The 21,091-nt window shown below is 38.4% G+C and overlaps 1 protein-coding gene across 2 annotated transcripts in view; it reads left to right on the top strand.

Annotated features, from left to right (window-relative positions):
- The window catches only part of kcnh2b (potassium voltage-gated channel, subfamily H (eag-related), member 2b), a 259,045-nt gene that overhangs the window by 8,042 nt on the left and 229,912 nt on the right, over positions 1-21,091 (top strand). For both annotated transcript variants that reach the window (XM_067434464.1, XM_067434465.1), the window contains exon 2: positions 12,264-12,494. In XM_067434464.1, coding sequence (XP_067290565.1) covers positions 12,264-12,494 — 231 coding nt within the window. The remainder of the gene's footprint in view (positions 1-12,263; positions 12,495-21,091) is intronic.

Genomic DNA, 21,091 nt, shown 5'->3' on the forward strand with positions numbered 1-21,091 from the left:
GAAGAGCTTGAAAGATGTTAATTATAATGCATCACGGGTGTTTTCTCTGAATCATTCATCCTTTCTCTCTTTAGTTTCAACGCCTTGGCTTCCCTCAATCAATCTCTCTTTTTCCTCTGCGATGCATCTTATTTTGGTCGCAGTGTTTGTTCGGTCTGTATATAGGTTTGACACACACTCGCACACACACACACACACACACTTATGTTAAAGTTCCTCCTATCCAGCCCACTCAGTCTATCTTCAGAGCGCCTGTGGCTGTTTCTCTGATGTATAGCGTCTGCATCCGGCTAATGTCAGACAACGAGACCATGAGAATCCTACGGTCTAATCTCAAGATTTAGAGCTCTTATTTTGTATTTTTTTCTTGTTTCCAGGCCAAATATCTAAATATTCTTGAAACAAGATGCATTTACTTAGATGAGTAAGATGACATAAGATATTTTGTGAGTTTTTGCTTAAAACAGGCAAAATGATCTGCCAATGGGGTGAGAAAAATAATCTTATTTCTGTTTGGGACGGAAACAAGATTTCAATCAGAAACAAGATTATTTTTCTCACCCCATTGGCAGATCATTTTGCCTGTTTTAAGCAAAAACTCTCTTCATTTAGATTTTATTTTCAACAAAACAAGAACAATATCTGATGTCGTTTTACTGATCTAGTAAATGCATCTTGATTTAAGCATTGTTAAATATTTAGACTAGAAACAAGACAAAATTACTACGTAAGAAGAGCATTTTTTGCAGTGAGTGTTTTGGCAGAACTGCTTTTATTCTTCTGTTGTTCTTCCTATATAGCTTTAGTGACTTGCAGGCTTAAATGGGTTAACTCTCATTAGAAAAAACTGTCTAAATGTTAAATACGGCCACAGTGAAAAGGAAGAGCTTTTATCCGCCGCAGTGAAAGTAGCATCTCCGTGAGCAAATATCACCTTTATATTCCACACCTAAACTCTCACCTTTAAAAGTCTCCCTGCTGACCCGTGAAGCGTCTGTCATTTACTCAAGACTCGAGCGTTTGCTTCTGGCCTTTATCTGACGCCCATTTGAAGGTGCTGACATCCATCATGTTAAAGCACTTAAGGATAAACGCAGTTGACACGACTCCTACTGAGGGGAAGAGAAGCGCTGGAGGAGGCAGCAGTTTAATATATCTCTCCTCCGCCGGACTAGTCAGCATCAGTTGTGGAGTCAATCACTTCTTGTTTCATTTCTGCTGTCCGGGGAAATTCTTCTCTGATTTTTTTGGGCGATTCTCTTACTTTCTGGGTTTGCTTTTTTATTATTTTTTCCCCCTTTGCTATACTTTGTATAGATGACTAATAGTGGTGAATATATTGGTTATTGTCTTACATATATAAAGAATTATAGATGCCATCCCATTGTTAATCCGTAGGGTTTAATCTGGAGTCGGCCCACCCTCTCTAATAGCTCCAGCTCTTCTGGGAAGGCTTTCCTCAAGGTTTAGGAGTGTGTTTATGGGGAGTTTTGACCATTCTTCTAGAAGCGCATTTGTGAGGTCACACCCCCAATCTGTTCCCACAAAGTTGGGAGCATGAAATTGTCCAAAATGTCTTGGTATGCTGAAGCTTTAACCCTTAAGGGGGGGGGGGGGGGGGGGGGGGGTGGTGGTGAAACACTCAGTTTCAGTCAATCTCATGTCAATCTTGAGTACCTATAGAGTAGTATTGCATCCTTCATATCTCCGAAAAGTCTTTAGTTTTATTATATTTATAAAAGAAATATGGGCTGTACCGAGTCTTTCTGGAAAAAACCGAGCGCCTGGAGCCGTATCGAGTGGGCGGAGCTAAAGAATGACGGTGACGTCCTCAAGCGTGGAGAAACCCATGGCAGATAGACAGCTAATACAGATAATGATCCAGAATCAAATCTGAGGCAGAAATAAATTGGAACAGGAAAAACAGCAACATCAGGACGTCCGTCTCTGTGGTATGTACTGTATTTAGTGGCCTTTGTGTGTGTTTACTCGCATTTTATGAGGACATGATTCAGTTTGTGGACTATTGTATTCGACTAGACCTTAGAGGTAGCAAGCAAAACGGTTTTGCACGTCAGAGTCAGACTAGTGTAACGTTATACAACAGAGAAGAGCAATGGAGTCCGTTAGCGCATTTGAATGACGAAGCACGCGATCGTGTCGTTTACTGATGTTTACTCATGCGACGAGCCGACAGCACAGACATCTGAAGCAGTTTTACTCACCGGCTGCTTCCAAAGCAGGACCGAACCTTTATCGCTGGGACCGCTCCGTCAAAAACACACTTCTTTGGTATGATTTGGTGAAGTCCTGTGACAGCAGTGGCGTATAAATCCACTTTGAGATGCGACTGAAACGATGTTGTGAAGCTTCCCGTCATTTCTGCGTTCAAATCGGTTCAAATGCAGCGCTGCCTTCCCAGAATGCTGTGCTGAAGCATTGAAGTCGCTCGACGTCACCCATAGGAATAAAGTGGAGCGCGGCACGTGACAGAAGTCTTCACGGACGACTGGATCTGCAGCTGAGAGTGTTTATGGGCGTGCCTTTCCTCTCTCGCTCTAGTCACGCGCGCGCACCCTACCGGGAGAAGAGCCCGTACGGCCCATACAAGGACCTTCCGCTCTATTAACGTCAAGCCGACCCATACTCGAAAAAAACTCTCCGAAACTTGTGAGAAACCGGAAGGAGTATTTTTGACACAGAAATACTCCATCAAACGTCCAACATTAGTTTGTGAAACTTTGTCTATGTTTAGAATGGGAATCCAAGTCTTTAACAGTGGAAAGCTCAGTATGCATGAAACAGCATTTAACCCCCTCCCTTTAAATGCATGACTGTTTCACCAAACATTCTTACATATTCGGGTCGTTAGCGACCCGGATCTATATTTAACATGGATAGAGCTCTACCTGTGGCGATAATATATAAAACTCCTGATGTTAGTAACAATTAGAAGAATAAAATAAAATCTATTTTGTTACCCTTTGGAGCTTGTAATGGTTCAGTTTGAGCAGATGTTTAATACCATCATCATCTGTCCTCGTCAGAGCTCGTTTACATTCAGCATCTGACTCCTATTCACCATCTCGCGTATATTCTCAACTCATTTTCAACAACTTCAAAATCAATATTTTGATCACTGACAGCTTCTTGTCCACATCCATCATCAAGTAACACTGACACTAATATCTGATTGTGTTTAGTACTTGCTCTCTGCAGTAAATCACTAAGCCATTTCAAGTTTTGCAGATTATAATTATTAGATTAGATGATAGAGTTTTGTTTTCTGTCTGAGGTAACTGAGTGAAACGTCACTTCATCATTGCGGATCAGACATTGCCACCTTGTGGAATAAAGATGAATTGCACCTATTTTATCATTAAAGATTCATTTATCATTGTGCAAAAATTATATATACGTACAACCATACACACATGGGGATTGTTAGCGACCCTATACAATTTTGGCCAAAAACTAGTGGGAAAAACAGGCATTCAATTATAATTCTATTATTTTTTTCTTGTTATATTGTTTAAAATGAATTGAATGAGGAATAATGACATAGTTGATATCTAAAAATTAATGAGGAGGAGGGTAGTGAACGTCTCTGGTCGCTAACGACCTGAGGTATGCATTTAAGGGTTAAGAGTTCCTTTCAATGGAACTAAGGGGCCAAGCCCGACCCCTGAAAAACAACACAAGCCATAATCACCCCTCCACCAAACTTTACACTTGGCACAATGCAGTCAGGCAAGTCCCGTTCTCCTGGTGACGGCCAAACCCAGACTCGTCCTTGGGATTGTCAGACTGAAGCGTGATTGGTCGCTCAGAGAACACGTCTCACTGCTCTAGAGTCCAGTGGCGGCTGCTTTACTCCACTGCATCCCACGCTTTGCATTGCTCTTGGTGATGTAAGGCTTGGATGAGCTGCTCGGCCATGGAAACCCATTCCATGAAGCTCTCTATGCTGTTCTTGAGCTCATCTGAAGGCCACAGAAGTCTGGAGGTCTGGAGCTGTTGACTCTGCAGAAAGTTGGAGACGTTGTCCCCAATGGCTTCCACTTTGTTCTAATCCCACTAACAGTTGAGCGTGGAATATTTAGTAGTGAGGAAATGTCAGGAATGGACTTATTGCACAGGTGTCAGCCTATCACGGCCCCACGCTTGAGTTCACTGAGCTCCTGAGAGCGACCCATTCTTACACTAATGTGTGTAGAAGCGTCTGCAGGCCTAGGGCTGGAGTTATACACCTGTGGCCATGAAGAGACTGAACACCTGAACTCAGTGATTTAGGGGCGTCCCATTACTTTTGGCAATATAGTGTATTTTCACTTGGGATGCGTGATATATGCGGCCACCATATCGGTATTGGCCAATACTTGTTAATTTTTAATTTTATTATTATCAGCCCGATAAGAACATTTGTCCAATGTATTAAAGCCGATAAATAATGTATTTTTTCCTTCAGCTGAGACTCTGCAGATGCACAACATTCGTCATGGTTTAAAATAGCTTAAAATATGGTTTTCAGCTAGTTGTTGCCAAAGCAACATTTCTAATTATTTGTGTTAGCTTATGTATTTACATATTTAATTAATATTTGACACTCTTTTTACGTTAGCTTATATTTGGCAGACCGTCCGTTTTCACTCTTTGATCCTCTATTAGGCCGATTTTTGTCATTTATTTATTTTCCAGATCAACTCTACAGCATTGTGTGCAAATGGAGAGACGTTTATTCTCGTTGTGTATCTGTCAGTAATGTGACATCTAATGCCTTTATCTACTGGATTTATTGAGTGGAACAGGAACCACACGCGTTGTGCGTATGAGGGGAAAGGAAACTGCAGTGCTGATGTCTCTGAGAAGTATGAATGAAAAAGAAATATTAGTGACTTGTAAATGTTCTCATTTCAGAGAGACAGATGGACTAAGAGCAGGACTGTGTGTGTGTGTTGTGTCTCAGAGCTGAGCAGATGCTAAAGGGCGTCAGAAACAGAACCAGCTTCTGTTGTGATTGTTGTTAGTGTTGCCTGGAGGAACGTGTCGGAGCGCGTCAATACTGCACTGCTGTCGTACTAATTACCTAATGGCCAGCGCCGCAAGAGCAATACAGCTGAGCACAGACTCCCCTTCACGAGAGACAGATATACGGGTCCTTTATGGTGCCATATGTTTACACATTCAATTATTAGTGCTTTAAAAAGACTCCTAGTTTGTAGGGTTATTACAGGTAAATTTAAACAAAAGCTAAATACATAAAAAAAAAAAAAAAAAAAAAAAAAATATATATATATATATATATATATATATATATATATATATATATATATATATATATATATATATATATACATATACAAATAATTGTACACTGTAAAAAAGGCAAATTTTGAATTTTGCATTACAATCGACTTGGATGTTTAAGTTAATTCAACTTAAATTATGTTAAATTGATTTTAAAAAATGAGTATAACTAATAAAAAAAGTTTAACATTTCTTAACTTATTTTGATGAGTTAAAACAATGTAAAACATATGTTGTCATAACTTATTGAACATATAATTTTTTACAGTGTACACTGTAAAAATCTTTTGTTGATTTTTGTTGGTTTAACTTAAAAAGTAAGTAACCTGGTTAACTTAAAATTTTGAGTTTATTGAAATAAAAAAATTGAGTTGATACAATGAAGGAAATTTGTTTAATAAATAGAAACTCAAAATATTATTGTATCTGAACTACTACAATGTGATAAATCATGAAAATAGCACTATTTGGCACGTTTCACTGCGTCATCAGAAATAACACACACATACTTACCCAATATGCTTAAAAAATCTTTTAATAATATTTTAATAAAGGTTGTCGTATATTAAAATTTTCATTGTATTAACTCAAAATTTTAAGGCAACCAAGTAACTTTTTTTTCTAGATAATGTTTTACAGTGTAGACATGTTTTAAATAAATCTAATAAAATAGACAAAACACAACAAACATTAGCTAAAATAATATATATATATATATATATATATATATATATATATATATATATATATATATATATATATATATATATATATATATATATATAAATAAATAAATAAAAACTGTAAAAGATACTAAACACGTCTTATTGTTTCAAATGGTTTATTTCAGATAATGTGTTTAACTTGACACACTAAAATGACTAAACCTAGAACTGAAGTAATAACTCAAATGATTTATTAATAACTAAAACTGAAATAAACAGATAATGTGTGTAATTTTGAGCCATATAGGTGCATTTTACTTCAAAAGAAATTTAAGATTACTAACTAATATTAAATGAACACTAAATGTTTAGCGCGTTATAAATAACTCAAACTGAAATAAAAATCAGTAAAAACTATGTAGACATTTGTAAAAATCTAATAAGAATAGACAAAAACACAACAAACTTAACTAAAATTAAAATGAAAACAGAAACAAAATAACAGAAAAATAAACATTTATCAAACTTTTAACACAAATTATAAATGGATAATTTCAGATAATGTGTGAAATTTCACTTTAGGTGTATTTTATTCATAAACCTACTTTTAAAGAAATTAAAGATTACAGTTTTTTTTTTTAAATTTACAAACAATATTAAATGAACATTGATTGAATGTTTAGTAAAAATTTAACCAAAACTAATTCATATTTACGTTCTTTTAAGTGCAGCTGAGATTCTTTCATGCGTTTATTTTGATACAAAATGCACTAAAATAACTCAAACTGAAATAAAAATCTATAAAATCAGACATATTTGTACAAAATATAATAAGAAAAGACAAAAACACAACAAGCATGACCTAAAATTAATATATATATATTTTTTTATTCAAACTATTAATAAAAATGTATGTGTGTAATCTCAGCTCTGAGCGTTAAGTTCATAAACCTTTTAATCTATATATTTTTTTTTTTAAATTTACAGACAAATGTTAAATGAACATTGACTGAATGTCTAGTAAAAAAGTAAAACAAAAGTGATTAATATTTATATATTAAGTGCAGTTGATTTATATCGCGTATATGATGTAAGTGCATATTCTTTCATGCATTATACTAAAGTGCAATTGGCCTTTCAATTAACTAATTTGCATATTGATTTGTAATTTTTGTCACAAACATATGCACAGAACCAAAGCTTAAAATCTAAAACCATAACACAATTCTGTTGCTCTGCTTCCTCTGCCGTTTCCATGCACATCCCTGAAGGCCTCTCATATTACTGGTGGTAATTTAGTTTTTCATGAGCGTTTCTTAGACCCGTAGAGTTAATCGTTTTTCTTAATGTAAACGACTTCTGTTAACGTGGTTTGCCTCCGTGACACATTAACGACTGAAGTCCATTACGGACGGTGAGTGAAGTTTGAGGAGAGCGTCCAGGGCCGAGAGTCCTTTAGCAAGATTTATAACTGATGCTTTCCTGAGGAGCCCAAATATGGGATGGAAATTACAAATAAGCCAGTTTTCCAGTTAGGCATGACACACGCAGGCGATCATGGCTGCGCTCCAGAGCGAATGCGTTACTGACTCAGGGTTTTTCCTGGATCAGAAAAGGTCTTCGGTGGTGGCTGACCAGACATGGTCATCCACACACACACATGCACGCGCACACACACCAACAGTAAAACTACCTACCCGTGTGATCTGTGAGCCCAATACTGACAAAAAATGTAAAATAAATGCACTTTTTTTCATTTTGCTGAAGTAGATGCAGACCTCATCTAATTTTGATATCTCATTATGTTATGATGTCTTGATGTTTGTTTCTTTAGCTCCTCGTTTTTACACAGTTTGCATGGTTTACCGATTAATTATTTTAGCAACAATTATTAAAAAGTAGCATTAAAAATGTAATAACAAATAGTTAAATTCTCTACCATATACAATTTAATAAAACCATCGGCTATCAACAACTTGCGTTGTTTTGGTAATTTACTACACATTGTTTTGGTAATTTACTACACATTGTTTTGGTAATTTACTAAATACATGAAAATACTGTGGATTATTAAGACAGGGTGTCCGCGGGGTTTTAAAAAGTATTAAAAAGTGATAAATCAAAATTGTCAAATTTAAGGCCATTAAAAGTGTTAAATGTGGTCTCAGAGGTATTATTTTTTCAGACTATCAGGTGTCCTATTCTGATTGAAATTCTCTCTGTGTTCGTGTTGGTTCGTTTAAATATGGGCTTTAGCATATCTGGGCACATAATTAAAGATCTTTCGTCTCCGGCTCAGCGTATGTTTGATGCTGACGTCATATTCAGCGGTCGTTCGGCATCATCTCAGAGCACTGCGCGCTCGACAGAAGGGGCTGGCTTACGGTTTATTTTAGACTTGCTTCAAGGCATATCTTCAACGATTATCCTCATAAGAGCAATCTTAAATGATTTGTATTAAGTCTAAAATGAACAAAAATAGTTGTGAGAGAATGAGGCGCGATCCATAGACAGCAGTATATAAACAGTGAGATCCGCGTGTCTGTCTGCTCTTAAAGGGACAGCAGCCAATAAAGCTTCCTGTCAGTAAAGTTAAAGAACAAAGGGAACAGAGAAAATGACTCACTGCTCTTGACTAAATAACTTTTGTAGCTTTAATAAGGATTAGCTATTTTATTTATAGTTTATGCAGTGCAGACTGCATATAACTTTGATAACTTTATTAAATTTCTGTATATTTCCTAACTGTTAAGACAGGAAGGCCAGGAGTAAACATGACATTTATAAATGGTTTATGTTAGCATTGTTTTAAATTTACTTAAATTAAAAACTGTTATTTTTTGTGTACAGGTGTGATTTTTGAGCACAATTCACATCCAGCAGTAATTCAGGGGAAATATTGTGCGAATGCGCAACACGGAGCATGGAGTCAACTCTTCCGACCTTTTCCATTGTGTCAGTTCTGTTGATTTTGATTGATATGTGCGAGTGAGAGCTCAGATGGTGATCTTTTTAAAGACTCTCTGCTCTCTGCTCGTTCTCTGTCACTCAGTTTACGTGCGCCGTCACGTGCATTAGTAATCTACATCAATTTATAAATCACAATAATTCATCAAATTTGGGTTTGGTGGGACAATTTGTTTTGGCGGCCGCCAAAAAAATTTCTATGTTGGAAAAACCCTGTAATTTCAGGACCTGACAAACTCTTATCACTTAATTTGCTATAGTTCCTTCATTCTTTGGGAAATGCATATTTAATATACGCACACTTACAGAGAACATCATTATGACAGATCATCATTGAAGAAATTAGCTTGACACGCAACTAAACAATATAAAAAATTAGGGCCGGAACTTTAACGCGTTAATTAAGATTAATTAATTACGTGACTTTAACGCGTTAATTAATTACGCAAAAAAAAAAAAATAATTTTTAACCACACTTATTTTTGCACCGCGGAACGTTTTTCAATGAATGAGTTTCGACGGACCGATTATACTGGAACACCAACTAGCGCTCGCTCCGGAGTCACGGCAACAACAAACAATGGGTGCGTCTCAATCAGCTCCCTAGTTCAGTAGTCAGGGCACTGATCAGGGAGTCAGCCCATTGTCTTATGTCCTGATCAGTGCCCTGACTACTGAACTAGGGAGCTGATTGAGGCGCAGGGCATGAGTGAACATGAACGAAGAAGCTGATGAGACCGCTTTGCTTGGCCCCGTGGATGGGAAATTTTGTTTTAAAAAAACGAAAGGATGGAAGCGTCGTCAAGAGCATGGGTGTGTGTAAGCTATACAACAAGGCATTAGCGTATCACCGCAGCACATCGAGCCTCAAATATCACAAATATGCTTTTGCTACACTTAATGGCAAACATTGCGCTGGTCTGCTGGACTGAAATAAATAAACAATATTTTGTTGATTAAGCTTATGTATTCAGTCATTATTCAATGGTATACTAAAAATACATGTGAAAAATTACTTCTCATTGTTCTCAGGTCAAATATTTATATGCAATTAAAATGCGATTAATTTCGATTAATTAATTACAAAGCCTCTAATTAATTAGATTAATTTTTTTAATCGAGTCCCGGCCCTATAAAAAATACAATATTATGAGATTACAGGATTCAAAAACGTGTTGTTATTATTGTCTTGTGCATTTTAGAAATGAGTGCATCTGAGGGGAGATTTACTTTGATAGTCATGCATGAAAATAACGCCACAATACGGAAAAACAGCATTTCACCTCCACCTAAAATTCGAATACATATTTTTTTCTTCTTGTTTTTATACCATAATTTGTGCATGTTTTTTTAAGGTTTTTTTTTTTTTCATGTTTTTGTTCAGTAATTTGTGCATAATATATATATATATAGCACAGATTTTGTATAAAAACTAAAAAATGTATAACCTAAAATATATAAAATATTATGCACAAAAAATTACTATATAAAAACAAGATATATATATATATTAGGGGTGGGAATCTTTTACCATCTCACGATTCAATTCGATTCTGATTATTGAGGCCACGATTCGATTCATAATTGATTTCGATTCAAAAAGATTTTCGATTCAAAACGATTCATTTTGAAAATATCCAAATTAAATCCACACCCGCCCAGACCCGTTAATATTTGGCCCGTTACCCGACCCGTGCCCGCGATAAATCACACACGCTAAAATCATTCAAATCAAAATGCTTTATTTTTTATCTTGCACCTTTCTCAACATCAACAGCGTCATGAATGGGCTAAAGAAACAGGCAAACGTGCCTTTATAGACTCATTTCATATACTCCACTCACCAACTTTACTTTTACTTCATCCATTGCTGTTCCATCTGGGCTATGAGAGGCGATCGTTGCAAATGAGGATCTAGATTCTGTGAATCGATTTTTTTTGGCACACCCCTAATATATATATATATAAATAAATGTTTTTGATTCAGTCTTTCTTTCTGTCCCTCAGCTCAGAGTAGATCCTCATTGTGAGTGGGTTTAATTTAACATGGCTGACTTCACTTTCTCCTGAACAGCAGGAAGAACATCTCTCTGTTCCCTGAGAGATGACGGGAGTCTCCGGGACGTTACAGTGAGACGCTGAGAGAGGCTTTAGCTCCGCCCATCCCTCAAGCCCTTACTGCGGTGCGCGTCTCAGCCAGGCTCTCAGCGGCTTCAGTGCGGCTGAAGGCCATCCGTGTGTCCGTCACACACTGTACTTATGCATCTGTCCCAGTGACGGAGCGTCTGTGTGTGTGTGTGTGTGTGTGTGTGTGTGTGTGTGTGTGTGTGTGTGTGTGTGTTTTACAGTCAGGTCTCATGTGTGAGGTTTAGCAGAAGCAGCTGCTGTAGTTTATGACTCCGGTTTTGTGCCGTTTGACGATCTTTCAGGCCAGTGATGCTTTACCATTTGAAAACTGAAATGAAAACATTTGTTGATCGGATAAATCATTTTTATGCTTTTACAGGTTGGTTTTCTGTGTGTTCCATATCGCCGTAGTTGATTTGTCTGCAGAATAATGTTGTATAGCTGACTGACATAGAGGAGGTTCTGCTGAAGTTGCACAAATGACTTGAGTGGCATTAGCAAACCACATACAAATCAGTAATGCTGGAATAACAGATTCAACAGTGTTGCCGTTGTTTTCCAGTTAAATACACACACACACACACACACACACACACACACACACACACACACACACACACACACACACACACACACACACGTTTGTTTTTGTGACATATGGGGACATTCCATAGGCGTAATGGTTTTATACTGTAAAAAAACGTATTTTCTATCCCCTTAAACTGCCCCTACCCCTAAACCTACCCATCACACACACACACACACACACACACACACACACACACACACACACACACACACACACACACACACACACACACACACTGCCCCTAAACAGGAAACATTCTGCATTTTTACTCTAAAACAAAAACTCCTCCTGTGTGATTTATAAGCCTTTTGTAAAGTGGGGACATGGGTAATGTCCTCATATTTCACCCTCTCCTGTAATACCTGTGTCATACCCATGGCATTATACACATTTGTGTCCTCATATGTCACAAAAACATGCCCACACACACACACACACACACACATACATACATACACGCACACACACACACACACACACACACACACACACACTGGGCCAGACCTCACACGTAATGGACCAAATTGAAGAAAGTATATTTAGCAAACAAACACTAAACGACCCATGATTCATAGCACACTCAATGTTGTTTCCTGTCTCTCTTACAGGTAGGAAATTCATCATAGCCAATGCGCGGGTGGAGAACTGCGCCATCATCTTCTGCAATGACGGCTTCTGCCACATGTGCGGCTACACAAGGGCTGAAGTCATGCAGAAGCCCTGCACCTGCAACTTCCTGTACGGCCCACACACCAAGAGGCTGGCCATCGCGCAGATGGCTCAGGCCCTGCTGGGGTCAGAGGAGAGGAAGGTGGAGATGGCGCTCTACAGGAAGGACGGTAGGACCTGCCTCAGGCTCATTAATGCACGGGTGCGAGTGTTTCATTACGCGCTTCTTTCTGGCTGTTGCTGTAGGCAAAGCATTTGAAGCCAGATGGCCTTCAGTGGGTTATTTAGTTTGTTTAGCAGATTTAAAGGAAGTGTACGTAAGATTGTGGTGCTTCAATCACTTTTAAATGACTGTAGAGCGGTGTATCCCCCTCCCCCTCCCCCTGACTCGAGGTTGCCAGATTGGCTGCAGGATCAGCAGAATTGGCTGTAGATCTGCAGCTGTGGGAACTAGAGCAGATCTGGCAACCCGGATGCAGAAACACTTCTGACTTTGTGATTGGTCGATAGGTGGAGGGCGGAGCTTCAGGCCAAAACACAACATGTCAACATCAACAATTGAGTCGATTCATTCAAACGACTCATTTAAACGGCTGATTCATTCAAGAATGAGGCAGTTGGTTGAGACAGGTTATTGAATTTTTGATTTAACCGATTTATTCCAACACTGAATTATTCAGTAACACACACACACCCACACACACACACACCCACACACACACACACACACACACACACACACACACACACACACACACACACAGAACAAAAGCAGTCAATATTACGGCTAAAATGTAAATGACTTAATGTAAATTTATAGTTTATGTGTCAGTGTCATTTTCAGTCGTGATGGTATTCAGGAAAACACACTCTTGGTTGTGTGATGTTGTTTAACTGTCTCATATGTTATAAATATAAAAACTGCATATGTTGAATGTTTAGCTCAGTTTCTCAGTGTCTCGTGTTGTGATTTCTCCTCGAGAGGCTGCGTGAGCGTCAACAGCGCCACCTTCAGTTCATTATATATTACACTATTATCCACTATCCATCGCCACTTGCACTAAATTAACGCAGAATCATTCTTGCATTTTGGTGATTCGCTCGTTATTTTTTGTTATTGCCGTTTTAATCCGCTTGTCCCGTCGGGCAAGTAAAATTCTCCTTCACTTGCCCTTCAAAAAATCCACTTGCTAGTGTTAATGTCGAGCCCTGCAATGTCTGAAAGTACAGCTAGAGAGAAAGATGAAGGCTTGGATGAATGCGCCTGCATTTGATATTGTTTTAGCACCCAATTCACTGAATGAATTATGCAAATTAGCTCCTGGTGAGACTGGATTGCAGCTGGTTAGTGACTCCAACGCAGGTTTGTGCAGTGAAATCATGCACACGTCATGTAAATGTTTCGCAGATTGAATCTGGAGGCTTCCAGAGGTGTCCGAGAGCAGATGTTTGCTCTCAGCCGATGGTTGGTGTTCATCTGACTGCACAGCATCACACTAGCAATCATAGTTTCCACTGTTTATATGTTCAGCTCTGTGTTTGGTGTTCGTCCTGTACCCGCTGGGCCAACACATTAACATACTGTACCTTCTTATGTCATACACAGGGCCCTATGAAAGCCCTTTTATTTGTTCCCAAATTCAGTACGCTTTTTGTTCCGTAAAAAAAAATGTTGGACTCCGTTTTAATGATTAAATTACATTAAAATTAAATTAAATTTTTAGAATTTAACATATATAATTAACATCAATTTATTACAATTTAAACAAAATGACTATGAAATATGTTTCTGTAAAAATAAAAACGGAAAATGTACTGGAATGTAATTTTCTGCCAGAATATTATCCAGTAAGTTTACGGAAATTTCCGTTAACCCTTATAACACAAAATAATGCAATGTGTAATTGAAAATACAGGTAAAACACCAATACCGAAATTCCTTCATATTTATACAGTACATTGTGCCCTTTTTTTTTTTTTTCTACAGTGTTTTTTGTTTTGTTTTAATTTTTTGGACTTTATTTTAGTCGTTTAATTACATTTTAATAATCAAAAAGCATGTCTAATTAATTGAAATCATGAAACTTTACACAATTTAACAATTTATTAAAAGGTTAACACAAATGACATGTCTAGGGCCCTATGAAATAAGTATTTTCTTCCTCAAATTCATTTTTTTTCTGTTTTAATTCCATTTTAATTGGTTTAATTACATTTGTAATAATCAAAAAGCATGTCTAATTATTTGAAATCATGAAACATATATAATTAACAACAATTTATTAAAATTTTAACAAAAATTGCATTGAAAGCTCTATAAAATATGTTTCTTTCTTCCTCAAATTCTGATTTATTTTTAACCAAATTCTTTTTTTTTCCGTAAAATTTTTTGGACTATATTTTGATAGTTTAATTACATTTTTAATAATCAAAAAGCATGTCTAATTATTTGAAATCATTAAGCTTATACAATTTCACAATTGATTGAAAGTTGAAGTTGACAATTGATTAAAAACAAAAATGACGTGTTTAGGCTCCTGTGAAATACGTTTCATTGTTCCTCAAATTGTAGTTTTATTTTTTAACAAATTACATTTTTTTGTAAACATTTTTTTTTACTCGATTTTAACTCTTTCCCCGCCAAACACGGAAATTTCCGTTATTTGTGAGAAAACGCTTCCAGGCCAATAACGGAATTTTCCGGGTTTCCGCGTTTTCACTGTCGGCGCTAGGGGGTGCTATTGCGCATCTTCTGAATGAGTAAAGGAAGGAAGACGCAGTGGAACGAGCGATCGCATGTAATCATATGCATATTAAAAATAACGTGATCATCCTCATTAAACAGCATATGAATCAAAACTGCCTAATGTTACTGAATGAGATGTGGACCCAGGACGAGCTACAGGACTGTGTAAGCATTAGGAGTGTTGATGGACTCGATCTACTCCATCTGTGTTTGATCATCGCTGTGAATCTGATCTGGAAACAGTCTTTCACAAAAATTTGATTTTCTCAGCTTTTTGTTCAAAATGTTGCTTTTTTTTTTAATCATGAAACTTACACAATTTAACATTATAATTAAACATAATTTCTTCCTCAAATAAATTTTTTAAACATGCATTTTTATTATTACTACATTGAGACATATCTAAAATCTACTGTACAACAGATATAGATATATTTCTGTCAATATTTAAATTTGAATATCTTCTTTATGACAAAGTCATCGTATCGTAAAAATGAATATGCATAACTCTGGTTTGTTTACATCTTGATTGTATGTGTTTTGATGAAGATTATATGGACTATACTAATATAAAGATTGAGATGCACTGCTGTAATGTGATCTTCTGGACTAAACTGATGTGTAACTCTGTCTTATGGATGAATGATCACGTCTCGTGTCGGTTTAGCTCATGGCTCTTTTCAGCCTTTTAGCAATAAGCATTTGGCCTAAATGTCTTGATATTCATGACGATATTCAATAGAGTAATATATCTTATTTAAGTATTGGCTCTGAATTGTAATTTTTCCCCTGGTAAACCCCCTATAAACAGCATTGGTTGCCAAGTAGACGAAATTTATGATAATGAAATGTTGTCTTTTTGTTAATGGTTCTGGAATGACTTCTAGATAGTAATTCATTTAAGTGACAGTTCAGAGTCATGACGAATGGTGCACATTTTATTTTTATCTAAAATCAATTTTAAGCATGAATTTGACTGTTTGACTGTTTTTGCTGCTTTCATAGAAACACTAAAGCATTGCTTTGATGTGCAATAGATGTGAATGGACCATTTTAAGGAATACCTAGTCTGGTAAGGTTTTTAAAAGTGTCTCTTATACTTAGGCTGCATTTATTTGATCATAAATACAGTAAAAACTGTGAAATATTATTATAATGTAAACCATCGGTTCTCTATGTGAATATATAGTGAAGTGTAATTTATTCCTGTGATCAAAGCTGAATTTATCATCATTACTCCAGTCTTCAGTGTCACATGATCCTTCACTAATCATTCTCAGATGAGGATCTGATAATCAATACACATTTATGATTATTATTGATAGTTAATATTTTTGTGTTTTTTAGGATTCGTTGATGTATAGAAAGTTCAAAAGAACAGCATTTATCTGAAATAGAATCTTTTGTAACATTATAAATGTCACTTAACTGAATAAATGTATTACATTTTTTAATTTCGTCCCCCAAAAAATAACGTACTGGCCCTGAACTTTTAAACGGTACTGTATAATGTTACAAAAGTTTCTATTTCCGATAAATGCTGTTCTTTTGAACTTTCTATTCACTAAAGAATCATGAAAAACTCTGATAATAGTAATATATTTGTATGTTTTTTGATTATTAAAATGTAAATAAAACATAAAAATGGAGTCAAAGAAAAAGACTGAATTTAGGAAAAAATAAAACTCTTTCATAGGTCCTAAACATGTAATATGTGTTAACCTTTTAGCAAATTGTTAAATTGTACAAGTTTCGTGATTTCAATTAATTAGAAATGCTTTTTGATTATTAAAAAAAGTATTAAAAATGTAATTAAACCATTCAAATGGAGTCCAAAAAACAGAATCCAGAAAAATTAAAACAGCATCTGAAGAAAAACCCCATAGAATCTTTTGTAACATTATAAATGTATTTACTGTCATTTTCACCAATTGAATGCATCCTTGATGAGTAAAAGTATTAATTTCTTTAATTTATTTCCCCAAAAAATAAGCGTTCTGACCGCAAACTTTTGAACGGTACTGTATAATGTTACAAAAGCTTCTTTTTCCGATAAATGCTGTTCTTTTGAACTTTCAGTTCATTTAAGAATCATGAAAAACACTGATAATATTCATAAATGTTTTTCAAATCCTCATCTGAGAGTGATTAGTGAAGGATCATGTGACACTGAAGACTGGAGTAATGATGATAAATTCAGCTTTGATCACAGGAATAAATTACACTTTTCTATATATTCACATAGAGAACAGATGATTTACATTATAGTAATATTTCACAGTTTTTACTGTATTTATGATCAAATAAACCAGAAGCAGAATCGCTCGATTCCTTATTTTTTTACTTACAGCAGCGTCTCCCCTTTTGTTTCTGTCTTCTCAACGATGAAAGCTCTCATCTATCTGAAGACACACACACACACACACACACACCCACCCACACACACTCACAGAGCATCTAGAATCAGGCCTTGATGACGACACACGTTGATTCTCATGTTTAATTCAGATGGAAAATCCATGTTTGCTCCAGAAAGGGGGATTCCGATCTTTCCCTTCATGAGCGAAGGATCAGTAGGAGGAGAGGAACAGGAGAAGGGGAACTTTCTTTTTTCTTCTTCCCTTTCCCCGTGCGCTCATTTATCTGGTGTGCCTCGCGTTGGCATCAGCCTTCATCGTGATGGATTGCCCTTTCCTTCTCTCTATTGTCCGTCGCTGATCTGACCGGCACTTAATCAATCACTCTGAGTTTTAGGCTCAGCGCGGGTGCATTACCCATGAACACCAGCGAGAGCGAGTGAAAGCCAGGGAAGCTAATGTGTGGAAGATGCTGGGTTAAAAAGGGCATAACCTAATGCTTCCTGTGGCACATAGCCGGATGAAGGGTCCATTTTTAAATTTTCCCAAATTCTGTTTTTTATTTTCTATTTTGAAATCTCTTTTAATAATTTATTTTAAAAAAATTGTAATGTCTAATTAATTGTAACTATTAAAAAGTATGTCAGCCTTTTCAGCTTCAAACATTTAAAAGGTTTTAGTTCATTAAAATGTAACAAAACATGAAGTAAATATGAGTGAGCAAAATTCCTCAAAATTAAATTGACACAGCGCAAGTCCCGCGAATTACACTGGGCGAATCATACGGCGTGAATCACGCGAATGACACACCACAAATCACGCAATGCAAATTACACGAATGACACGGCGCGAATCACGCGACGCAAATTGCACGAATGACACGGCGCGAATCACGCGAATAACACGGCACCAATGACACACCACAAATCACGCAACGCAAATTACACGAATGACACGGCACGAATCACGCGAATAACACGGCACCAATGACACACCACAAATCACGCAATGCAAATTACACGAATGGCACGGCGCGAATCACGCGACGCAAATTACACGAATGACACGGCGCGAATCACGCGACGCAAATTACACGAATGACACGGCGCGAATCACGCGACGCAAATTACACGAATGACACGGCGCGAATCACGCGAATAACACGGCACCAATGACACACCACAAATCACGCAACGCAAATTACACGAATGACACGGCACGAATCACGCGAATAACACGGCACCAATGACACACCACAAATCACGCAATGCAAATTACACGAATGGCACGGCGCGAATCACGCGACGCAAATTGCACGAATGACACGGCGCGAATCACACGAATAACACGGCACCAATGACACACCACAAATCACGCAACGCAAATTACACGAATGACACGGCACGAATCACGCGAATGACACGGCACCAATGACACACCGCAAATCCCGCAGCGCAAATTACACGGATGACACTGCGCGAATCGCACAAATGACACGGCACGAATCAGACGAATGAGACGCCGCGAATCACGCGAATGACGGCACGAATGTCACACCGCAAATCACGCTAATGACACAGCACGAATGACATACCGCAAATCACGCGAATGACACACCGCAAATCACGCGAATGACACGGCACGGATGACACGGCGCGAATCACGTGAATGACACGGCACCAATGACACAGCCGCAAATCACGCAATGCAAATTACACGAATGACACGGCACGAATCACGCGATGCAAATTACACGAATGACACGGCACGAATCACGCGAATGACACGGCACCAATGACACACCGCAAATCACGCAACGCAAATTACACGAATGACACTGCGCGAATCGCACAAATGACACGGCACGAATCACACGAATGAGACGCCGCGAATCACGCGAATGACGGCACGAATGTCACACCGCAAATCACGCTAATGACACAGCACGAATGACATACCGCAAATCACGCGAATGACACACCGCAAATCACGCGAATGACACGGCACGGATGACACGGCGCGAATCACGTGAATGACACGGCACCAATGACACGGCACAAATCACGCGATGCAAATTACACAAATAACACTGCGTGAATCGCACGAATGACACGGCACGAATCACGCGACTGACACGCCACGAATCACGCGAATGACAACACGAATGACACACCGCAAATCACGCTAATGACACGGCACGAATGACACAACGCAAATCACACAACGCAAATTACACTAATGACACTGCGCGAATCACACGAATGACACGGCACGAATGACACGGCACGAATCACGCGAGTGACATGGCACGAATCACGCAACACAAATTACACGAATGACACGGCACGAATGACACGGCGCAAATCGCGCAAGTGACACGGCACGAATCACGCGACACAAATTAGACGACGCGACACGGCACGAATGACATGGCGCGAATCACGTGAATGACACGGCACCAATGACACAGCCGCAAATCACGCAATGCAAATTACACGAATGACACGGCACGAATCACCCGAATGACACGGCGCAAATCACGCAAGTGACACGGCACGAATCACGTGACACAAATTACACGAATGACATGGCACGAGTGACAATGCGCAAATCACGCGATACAAATTACACAAATGACGCCGCGAATCACATGAATGACACGGCACGAATCACACAAATGACACGGCACGAATCACACGAATGACACTGCACGAATCACACGAATGACACGGCACGAATCACACGAATGACACGCCGCGAATCACACGAATGAGACGACACGAATGACACACCGCGAATCACACGAATAACACGGCACGAATCACACGAATGACACGGCACAAATCACGCGAATGACACGGCACGAATCACGCGAATGACACTGCACGAATCACGCGAATGACACGGCACGAATCACGCGAATGACACGGCACGAATCACGCAAGTGACACGGCACGAATCACGCGACACAAATTACACGAATGACACGGCACGAGTGACAATGCGCGAATCACGCGACACAAATTACACAAATGACGCCGCGAATCACACGAATGACACGGCATGAATCACACGAATGACACGGCACGAATCACACGAATGACACGGCACGAATCACACGAATGACACGGCACGAATCACACGAATGACACGGCACGAATGACACGCCGCGAATGACACGAATGACACGGCACGAATCACACGAATGACACGGCACGAATCACACGAATGACACTGCGCAAATCACAGGAATGACACGGCGCGAATCACACGAATGACACGGCACGAATGACACGAATGACACGGCACGAATGACACGGCACGAATCACACAAATGACACAGCGCAATCACACGAATGACACGGCACGAATGACACGGCACGAATCACACAAATGACACGGCACGATTCACACGAATGACACGGCACGAATCACACGAATGACACAACGCAAATCACATAACGCAAATTACACTAATGACACTGCGCGAATCACACGAATGACACTGCGCGAATCACACGAATGACACGGCGCGAATCACACGAATGACACGGCGCGAATCACACGAATGACATGGCACGAATCACACGAATGACACGGCACGAATCACATGAATGACACGGCACGAATCACACATCACACGCCGCGAATCACTCGCCGCGAT

This window comes from Pseudorasbora parva, chromosome 24 (assembly GCF_024679245.1).
Source record: "Pseudorasbora parva isolate DD20220531a chromosome 24, ASM2467924v1, whole genome shotgun sequence".
Lineage (NCBI taxonomy): Eukaryota > Metazoa > Chordata > Actinopteri > Cypriniformes > Gobionidae > Pseudorasbora > Pseudorasbora parva.